The sequence below is a fragment of the Dipodomys spectabilis genome, unplaced genomic scaffold, assembly GCF_019054845.1.
Source record: "Dipodomys spectabilis isolate Male_0828 unplaced genomic scaffold, ASM1905484v1 ptg000085l, whole genome shotgun sequence".
Lineage (NCBI taxonomy): Eukaryota > Metazoa > Chordata > Mammalia > Rodentia > Heteromyidae > Dipodomys > Dipodomys spectabilis.
This window is the reverse complement of record NW_024870762.1, coordinates 7,325,402-7,335,870: the sequence shown is the minus strand read 5'-3', so window position 1 is coordinate 7,335,870 and position 10,469 is coordinate 7,325,402. Positions and strand designations below refer to the sequence as shown.

At 36.7% G+C, this 10,469-nt stretch overlaps 1 protein-coding gene across 1 annotated transcript; it reads right to left on the bottom strand.

Annotated features, from left to right (window-relative positions):
* Positions 1-290: 290 nt before the first annotated feature.
* LOC122111412 (putative olfactory receptor 2B3) lies at positions 291-1,232 on the bottom strand. The gene has a single exon (XM_042684235.1). The coding sequence runs from the start codon at positions 1,230-1,232 to the stop codon at positions 291-293; it is 942 nt and encodes a 313-aa protein (XP_042540169.1).
* Between the last annotated feature and the right edge of the window lie 9,237 nt (positions 1,233-10,469).

Below are 10,469 nucleotides of genomic sequence, written 5' to 3'. Positions count from 1 at the left end.
GGAAAGGCTAAATATCCAAATACTGTGACTCCTATGACATTGGTAGGAAGAAATTAACTTGACTTAGACCAAAGAAGCAGAGTGCATGTAAGGTCTTCAGGGTGGCCAAGGGATTTTAAATTAACCAATAATACGGTCTTTTCATTTATCTTGAATAAAGGGAGAATGCTTTCTCTGTTGGTAGAAATCAACGAAACTACAAGAGCCTAGATCATAGGAAAATCCCTGAAAACATTAGCTCTATTTCAGTGGATGATGTCTCTGATGATGTCCTCACAATGGTGTACTTCTTATTTCTTACAAAAAAAGATTCTGGACATCACCCTCTTGAAGGCATCCTTCATGTCTTTGTTTCTAAGGCTGTAGATGAGTGGGTTCAGCATGGGTGTGATGATCCCATAGAAGAGAGAAACCATCTTTCCCCAGTCCTTGGAAGTGGATGAAGGTGGCTGGAGGTACATATAGATGGCTGTTCCATAGAAGAGAGACACAACAATCATGTGGGATCCACAGGTCCCAAAAGCTTTGCGCCTTCCTTCTGCTGACCTGATTTTTAATACTGCTTGAGCTATGAAGCCATAGGAGATGAGAATCAATGTCACTGGAATTAGCAGAATTAAGACACTGAAGAAAAAGAGCTCAGCCTCAATAGGCTTAGTGTCAGCACAAGACAACTTGAGAAGAGCAGGGACCTCGCAGAAAAAGTGGTCCACCTCCCGATGACCACAGCGCGGCATACTCAGGGTTAAGGAAGACTGCAACAGCGAGTTACTGAAGCCAGTGAGCCAGGAGAAAGCTGCCATCCTCAGGCAGAATGCACGATTCATGATGACTACATAGTGGAGAGGTCGACAAATGGCCACAAATCTGTCAAAGGACATGACCACCAGGAGGAGACATTCAGTAGCACCCAAGGCCAGGAAGATGATGAGCTGGGCCACACAGCCACCATAGCTGATGGTGTTTTTGTTGTGACAAATATTTGCCAACATATGAGGGACTGTGGTGGTGGTGTAACAGAGGTCTAAGATGGAGAGATTAGTGAGAAAGAAATACATGGGTGTATGAAGTTTGGGATCCAGGAGGCATACTATCATGATGGACACATTACCAAAGATGGTGAATGTATAGGATAGTAAGAGGACCACCAAAAGAGGTGTCTGTAACCAGGGCCTCTCTGAGAAGCCAAGGAGTATAAATCCTTTTGGGAAACTCTCGTTTGTCCAATGCATGATGGTGAATTTATTTTATTTTATTTTTATTCCTAAAAGATACAAGAAAGATGTAGCCAGTAAGTTCTTATTCAATGCTCTTATTGGAACAGAAATTGTATTTCTAAACACAGAAGAGGATTTATAAATAAGCCTCAGGAAATACACTATGTTTATCTCATGGTGAAAATCATAACAACTCTTACTTTTAGTAAAACGTGTTAGAATTACCTGTTTAAAATGTTTATTTTGCAGGGGAGGGGGCAACTGGAGCTTGAATCCAGGTCTTCAGATAAACACTATATTCCTTGATATAGTAAATAGTCCCTGAGTTATCCAGTGTTTAAAGTTAAATGTTATAAAAAATATAAAAATTAGGTGCATAATGTGTGAATATAAGTCCTCAGTGCATTTCCATTTGTTTCTCTCTCCTTACCTCTTCTCCTATGTCAATAAACTTTTTATAAATAAATACTGCTTTTAATCAATTAAAAATTTGGAGAGGGTAACAATGCTTGACAAGAAATGTACTCATTAATGTACTCATCTAACTGTAACCCCTCTATACAGCATCTTTACATTAAAAAAATTATGTTGAAATGTTAAGTAAGGTGGAGGCTATAAACATTGTATTTTCATCTTCAATTTATTTAAATACATTCTGAAAAAAAGAAAAAAAAGAAATTCTGCATTTTAGTAATAGCTTCATGGTATATATTTGAACTGTATGTTTCCTTTAAGTACATTTTTGGCATGTCCAAGCCCTCAAACAACAATCATGGATATTAGATGCTTTGGTTTATAGTAAAAACTTTCTAGCTCACTTACAATATGAAATAGTGACCAAAAATACCTTTGCTTACAATCAGCAAACATACTTTGATGAAAATAGTAAAACTGGTACTTCTCAGTAGCTAACACACACCCTTTCTAATTCTTATTCACAGCAGGTATTCTTTACATTTTTTCTTTTGTTCTTATACTGGGGCTTGAACACAGACTTTTGGTTGGCTTTTCTACTCGTGGCTGGGCTCTGCCATTTGATCCATACCTCCACGTCCAGCATTTTGCTGGTTAATTAGAGATAGAGTCTTGTGTACCAGGCTGGCTTTGAATTGAGATCCTCATATCTCAATATGAGATATCTCAATATCCCATCTTTTGAATTACTAGAATTATAAGCATGAACCACTGGCACCCAGCACAATAAATATTTTATTTGTACTGTGTGACACAGTACAAATCTAGAATTATGAGATTCTTCTTTCTTTGTATAATATTTCCCTGAACATACAGATAGCACAAAAATGACTGCATACATCAGAAAAGTAATCATAAAATAAGAACTCTGCCAAAAATCATATATTCAAGTTGATTTCTTTTATTCTGCAGAATATAACAGTTGCTTGGTTTTAGGGCTTAAGCTCACCTAAATTGCTGCAAACTACTTTGCATTTTAAGCAGAATATCTTTGAGATGACTTGCACTATTCAAATTTATTAACATACAAATATAAGATACAAGATAAAATAAGACCATTTGGTATTTTACCACAAATGATGACTAAGCATGAAGAGGTATTTCATCATGCATAATGATGTATCAACATGTCTCAAGACTAATCTCCTTCAAATTTTAATTGCTTTTTAAATTTGTGGTTTTAATTTTGGGTTTTAGTTAAAGACATACATTATTTCTTGGTAAACATCAGTTGCATACCTTCAACTGCAGAATAAAAGAGGATAGTATGTTAGACTGTTTTGAACTGTCACATAAATTTAAAGATAGCCCATTGGTAGTATATACAGAGATATACAGCAAATAAATGTTCATTTCAACAGGTGAAAAGATAAAAATAATTAGTTCCAAGTAAATACATTGGACACTGATTATTTAATGCACTGTAAGATGTGGGCGAGGTGATCTTGAGAGACCTTTCTCATTTACCATAACATAATTGTCTGTAGTAGATATACCACTCACCTTCTTTTTCTAAGTGTCAAAGACAGAGCTGCACCCTTCTTTGCACCATGTGTGGAAGGAGGTCTGGCCCAAGGGCAGATTGATAAATGTAATAACGTTTAGAGTTTTCAGCCATTGTGACTTTCTTATTCAGCTACCTTTTGCACTCCAACCAAGAACAAAATTAAGATGCAACTGGGGCTGCATCAAGATCATATAAGGAGGGAAAAATTCTTATGATGAGAGTCAAGTGAATTCCAGATCCTGTCATGAACTCTCCTTACTAGGATCTCAATGGCTTCCTATACTGAGAGGCTGATTCTAGAAAACATTAGCAACATTGCTGCCTTTTCAAAAAGCAATGAATATTTACTATGGGCCTACTGTTCATACAATGATGTCCTCCATCCTGAGGGATTTCAAGGTCCCTCAAGTTTAATTGGTCAGTGTGTCCAGAGAGACAATCAGTGACTGTTTCCAACTATGTTGGTGGCATAGTACTGGCAAAAAGGTGTTTCATAATTTCTACACGTCATTTGAACACTAGGATCATAAAACATAAACCAGGAAAAATAAAAATAAGTTTAGAATTGTTTGAACAGAAAGAAAATGTGTAAATAAACTCACAGACCTATAATTCCTCTTAAATAGTTTCAGTGTAAAATAATATGATACTACTTATGTGAAAAATATACACATCTGTACTGTACTTAGTTTGAACTAAGGGCCTTGGCTTTACTTGGCATTTTTATTAATGGCTTTTGCTCTGTCACTTGAATCACACCTCCAGTTCAGCTTTTTGGTGGTTAATTGGAGGTAAGAGTCTCATGGATTTGTCTGCGCAGGCTGAATGTGAACTGAAATTCTCAGATCTCAGTCTTCTGAGTAACTAGGATTATAGATATGAGCTACTGGTGCCAAGATGAAAATAGTACTTTTGTCCTTTACTGACTCTTGCAATGTGTAATTTTGGAGCACACTTGTCAGAGAAGAGCAAACTAAGATATTGTATCAAACACAGTCACACACTGAATTAAGATGTAACACACTGAAATTGAAGATGAGCAGTCAAAATCATGAGGCAGAAAAAATAGAGATGATATGAGATTGCCACAGGATTAGTTTTTGGGAATAAATTGAACAAGGTGAAAAGAATGACAGCAATTAATGAAAGATTCCCTGAAGGGTTCATTGTATGAGGCTTTGCTGACCAATCTTGGCTAGCTCTGTTTGATACTCTTCAGTCCATGGCCATGATGAGAAATATGACCATCATCCTGGTATCTAAGTTAGACTCTCATCTCCAAAACCCCATGTATTTTTTCCTCACCAACGTCTCCTTTTTGAACATGTGCTATATTGTTCCTCAAATGCTGTTTAACCTGGGGAGCTCTAAGAAGACCAATAGCTACATGGGGTGTGTGGTTCAGTACATTGGAGGCTATGGCATGCCTGCTCTTGGCTGTTAGATCTTTTGAAGACTATGTGGCCAACTGCAGACCCCTGAAGTACACCCTCATAGCATTCAGTGCTTCTGCATCCTATTAGTGTCCTCCCAGTAGTTGAGTGGATTTCCCTATGCTGTCTTTGAGGTCATTCTCACACTATAATTTTCACTTTGCTGCTAGAACAAGCCGAAACACTTGTGTTGTTAGAGTCTGGTTATAACAAAGACCACCAGTGGTGAATTAGAAAGCCAATGAACTGCCTTCCCTGTTCCAATATTTTCATAGCAGCTGTCTTCTACGCTCAATTCTTGCTTAATATGGAAATATTGGACATGCTGTATTGAAGATGAAATCTGAGGAAAGAAAAAAGGCACTTAGGATATGTTCCTCTCATTTCCTCATAGTTTTCTTATGTTCTGATTCAACCATTAAAGGTGTGAATCATCAGCTCCTTCAGCCTCCACTCCTCCATCACAAGGGACCAACCCAAGGTCATTGCTTCTATAGAAGGTGACTCCTACAGTCAACCCCTTTATCTGCATCCTGAGAAATAGAGTTGTATCAAATGGCCTGGGGTTTAGTCTTTTGAGGAACCTCCATAAGGTTTTCTAGAGTGGTTGAAAAAATGAACATTCTCACCAACAATGTAATGGAGTTTTCTTTTGGCCAAATCCATTCTAGCGTTTGTTACTTCATTATGGCCATTCTAACAGGGGTGAGATGCAATTCAATGTTATTTTGATTTGCATTTCTTTTTTATTTTATTTTTTTTACTGTCACGGTGATGTATAGAGGGGTTACAGTTACATAAGTAAGGTAATAAGTGCATTTCTTGTTAAACTTGTTACCCCTTCCCTCATTTTTCTTCTACTTTCCTCCTCTCCAACCCCCCTCATGTTGTACAGATCATTTTCAACGTATTGTTGTTGTTTATGTATGTCACTCTTGCATTGGTTTTCCCCTTGTTCTTTGTTTCACCATTCTGTTGTTCCCCGTCTCTTCTCTAATTCAAATAAACATATATACAATATCTGGGTACCAAAACTAAATATAGTGACAACAGGAGATATATCATAGGGGAAAGAACATACAAAAGAAACAAAAAAAAATCACATAGTACATTAATTCCTCTCAGTTTAGGTTATTTATTTATTTATCGTGTGGGGAGTGGGTAAAATGGAGCACACACTCCTATTTCATTATATGAGATAGCCCAGTATCTTATCTTTTCAGGAGAAACTGGTCTTCTTTGGGACTAATCTATCTTAATGTTTTAGATAAATTATATGACCTGTAGCATGAGTGACTGCATTGTGGTTTGATCTGGTATATTGGGGCAAAGCTGGATGGGCTTCCATACTTAAAAAATAGTTTCTATATTGTGTTCTCACAGAGGGTAAATCAAGAGGATTTCTCAATCTCTGATTTTTGATTGTTTTCAGCTGAGATTTAGAGGATAGAGCACAGCTAGATGAGATATGGCTTTCTAGCTCCTTCTCAGCCAAACACACCAAGCTTCTTCTGTTGTTCAATCAGTAGTCACTGCTCCATTAGATGGCATTATGGATCTGATTTCCAATATGACGTGTTTTGTTATTCTAGCCATTGGTTTGGGAACAAGCTCCCCAGGATTGGTAGCTACAAGGAAGTTATTGATATTATATACCCACAAACCTGACTTGTGTCTCCAAAGTTTTCCCTACTGTTTCCTAAATGCTTCCCTTACTAAACTTCCATCCACATCTAGTTTGGTGAGTCTGGTCTATTTTCTGTTGTGACTAGGGTGGCTTGGTTCTCTATTCTCAATTGAGATCATTTCTCCCCTTTCAGATTAAAACTTTTTTTAATTGGCAAGGAATTCACATATCAACATTGTGTAATATGACATTTTGAGAACACGACTATTGTATAATGAATAAACCTAGTGGTTAACATATGTATTACTTTACAGTGGTGATTTGTATGTGTGTGTGTGTGTGTGTGTGTGTGTGTGTGTGTGTTAAAATATGCATATCTACTCAGAATCTGTCAATACATATTGCTGTTATATAGTCGGCTTGGTGTGGACTAAACAAATCTAACTGAAAGCTACTATAGGATCAGATTCATGATTTATTCAAAACAGAGCATGAAGAGCAGCCAAGGTTGTACACATAGACACACAATTCTCTAATAATGAATTGTTTCTCCAGTGACATTGACAGGAAACCATTGACAAATGTTATTGTGAGGATTACTTTGAATGAATGAACTTGTTTTTCATTTTGTTTTGGTTTTTTTATGCCTGTCCTGGGGATTGAACTTGTGGCTTGGGAGCTGTCCTGAGCCTTTTTTGCATAAGGTTAGCTTGTCTATCAATTGAACCACAGCTCTACTTCTGTTTTTATTTTTGGCTGGTTAATTGGAGATGAGAGTGTCACACACTTTCCTATGGGGGCTGGCTTCAAACCATGATCCGAAGATGTCAGCCTCCTGAATAGTTAAGATTACAGTGCGTGGCTTTTTAAACTATGGATGTAGGGTATGTTATCAGAAGAAGAATGAATAGAAGAAGCTCTACCCAGGGTTGGTCAGCAAAGCCTAGTAGAATGAATTCTCCAGGGTGACTCTCATTAATAGCTGCCATTCTTTTCAACTTGTTTCACCTAAAATAAGGATGTGGCAAAAAAGGGAGAAGCATTATTTGCAATAACTAATATATGTCTAGGATAATCTTATCAGATAATCAGAAAAGCTCAAAAGCTATGTACATAAGACCATATAAGGTCTTATATGAGCTTTTCTGCTAAGTGAAATGAACCCCAAGATATGGACACAGAGGTTTTCTTTGTTGTTGCTGTTTTTATGTATTATGTGATTTTTTTTGTTTCTTTTGTATGTTCTTCCTCCTATGTTATACCCCTGTTGTCACTGTATTTGATTTTGGTACGTTGCATCATGTATATACATTTATCTAATTTGGGGAGGGGAAGGGGAATTGCAAAATGCTGAAACAAGGACACGGGATGACCCACTGCAACAAAGAGACTCACAAGACACTATGTTAAAAATTAACATTACAGCTTGCTGGGGGTAGGTGTATGAGGGAGGTAGGGGAGAGAAAGGATAGTAGGAGAAAAACAAAGGAGGGGTAACAATGCTCCACAAGAAATGTACTCAGTATTCATGTAACTGTAACCCCTCTGTACAGCATCTTTAAAATAAAATAAAATTTTAAAAAGATAAAAGGAAAAGAAAAGGAAGAGTCATGAACACTGATATAACATGATGATTTACACCTTCATTATGTACTCATTGAAGAAAGGATGCAAAAATGGGTGGGCAAAAATATGATTTATGTACACCAATTACCTCTGGTATGTTAGCCATTCATTCTAAAAGTGAATTTCAAATGTTATCATAAGTCTGGCAGTGGATATTTGCTTTCGTTTTATTGAGGATTAAATGAATAATCCACATGAACATACTTTTGAAATTTCTGAACAACAATTATTTTTCTTTTTATTGCTACAAAAACCAGCTAAGGAGTAGTTAAAAATGACGCTATGATCTTCTATCCCTAGGCCTTTGACCTAGTAGATATGGCCTTGGGAGAATGGCTTAAATATTTAGAAGAAAAACATGTTCAGATAGCAATAGTAGCAGAAGAAGAAAGAAAAACTCTGGTGCTATCAGAGACACTAGGATAGCCTTCCAAACTCAAATAGTTGTTCAAATGTTCTTTTCTCTGTGGAAAAGAAAAGGACTTAAGTTTAAGTAACTATGTCCTGGCTCTTTGTTATTGAGCAAAATTCCAACCATTTACCATTGGTTTTTTAAAGTATTAAGATAGTTAATTTATGACATAAGATTTCCATTATTAAGAATTTATTTTCATTTTCCCCCTCCCCCTCTATTTTAGAAAACACACTTTCTTTGATTGTATACTTAATCCTCATCAAAACTTAGGGAAATACTTATAGGTAGACATTAAAAAGCAGAGGAAATTCATTTTTTCTTTCGATATTTATGTTAAATTTTAATTAGTTTGTCTTTAAGGACTTTTCCATTATAAAGTTAGCTTATCCTGTTTTCATATTCTAGTTTGGGCAGTTATCAGGGATCAATTGATTATATAGATTTCTATATTTATTTTTAGAACTGCATGTAACTAAATTCAGGAGAGAATATGACATTCCAATTCAAGCTTAGAGGCTTATTCTGACTCACCTATTATTTTACATTTTCAGGATATAAATATTCCTTTGTTTCTCAGCTAAATGCCATGCTGGAGCAACAAAATTAAGTAGGTAAATAAGGTGGCATTTTGTAAAGATAAATGAGGAAAATAAAGGCTGTACTTTATTTTGTATTTTTTTTTTAAATTTAATTTTTTTGTCAAGGTGATGCACAGAGGGGTTGGCATTACATATATAAGGTAGTGAGTACATTTTTCTCCCACTTTTTCTTCCCTCGATTTCCCCCAAGTTGTACAGTTCATTTCCAACATACTGTCTTGTGAGTATTCCTGTTGCATTGGCTAGTAGTGAAGTCTATTTCTTAAAATGCATAGGATTCTGTAAGATGAAAGGATTCTATAGGAAAATAAGACGCCAGCACCATGGCAAAAATTCTGAGTTGGGTCATCAGGAAATTCTATGTTTAGTCTATTAAGGATCCTCCACAATACTTTCCAGAGTGGTTGAACAAGTTCACATCCCCACCAACAGTGCAATAGAGTTTCCTTTGGCCACATCCTCACCATCATTTGTTATTGTTAGCTTTCTGGATAATGGCCATTCTAACTGAAGTGCCGTAGAATCTCAGTGTTGTTTGATTTGCATTTCTTTTACGGTCAGAGATGAACACTTCTTCATGTGGGTATTGGTCATTGTGTTTTCTTCCTCTGAGAAGACTCTCTTTAAGTCTTTAACCCATATATTGACTGGGTTGTTGAGTTTTTGAGGGTTTATTTTTGGGGGGCTTAAATTTTGGAACTCTTTTAACGTATTTTAGATATGAGGTCCTTGTCTTCTGATGCATAACTAGTGAAAAATTTTCTCTCATTCTGTGGGATTTCTATTGATTTTTTCCCCCTGTCAGACATGGGGCTTGAACTCTGGGCCTGGGCGCTGTCTCTGAGGTCCTCAGCTCAAGTTACTTGAGCTGAAGGTATCACTTGAGCCACATCACCACTTCCAGTTTTCTTTTTCTGGTGGTTAATTGGAGATAAGAGTGTCACGGATGAACCCTTAGATATGTATTTAAATTTTTTTTTTCTTTCATGCATTTGTTTCTAATGCATTTATAAGATTATTTCTTTGTTGCTTTGTATGTCCCTCCCCCATAGTATAACCCCTGCTTTCACTATATTTGATGTTGGTATAATTTGTGGAGAAGAAGGGGAAAAACAAGTCGTTTAAGGATACAGGTGGACCCGTTGCAACAATGAGAAGTACAAGTTGTCATGTCGAAAACGAACTTTACAACTTTGGTGGGGGGTGGGGGAGTATTGGGTGGGAGTTTGGGAGGAGGCTGGGAAGGGATGTGAAGGGTAAACAAAGGAGGCTGCAATGCTTGATAAGAAATGTACTCATTATCTTGCCCATGTAATTGTAACCCCTCTGTACAGTATGTTCACAATAAAAAAAAAAAAAGAGTCTCACGGACTTTCTTGCCTGGGCGGGCTTTGAACCACAATCCTCAGATCTCAGCCTCCTGAGTAGCTAAGATTACAGGCATGAGCCACTGGCTCTCAGCTCTATGTATTTTTTTTTAAAAAGAGGGTTCAATTTTATTTTTTACCTTAGTGTTGAGAATCAAACTCAGGGCTTCACATATGCTAGGTAAGTACTCTACCAATGAACTA

Excerpts from the sequence above, each read along its gene's own strand:
- LOC122111412 (XM_042684235.1), bottom strand. The coding sequence starts at position 1,232 with ATGCATTGGACAAACGAGAGTTTCCCAAAAGGATTTATACTCCTTGGC.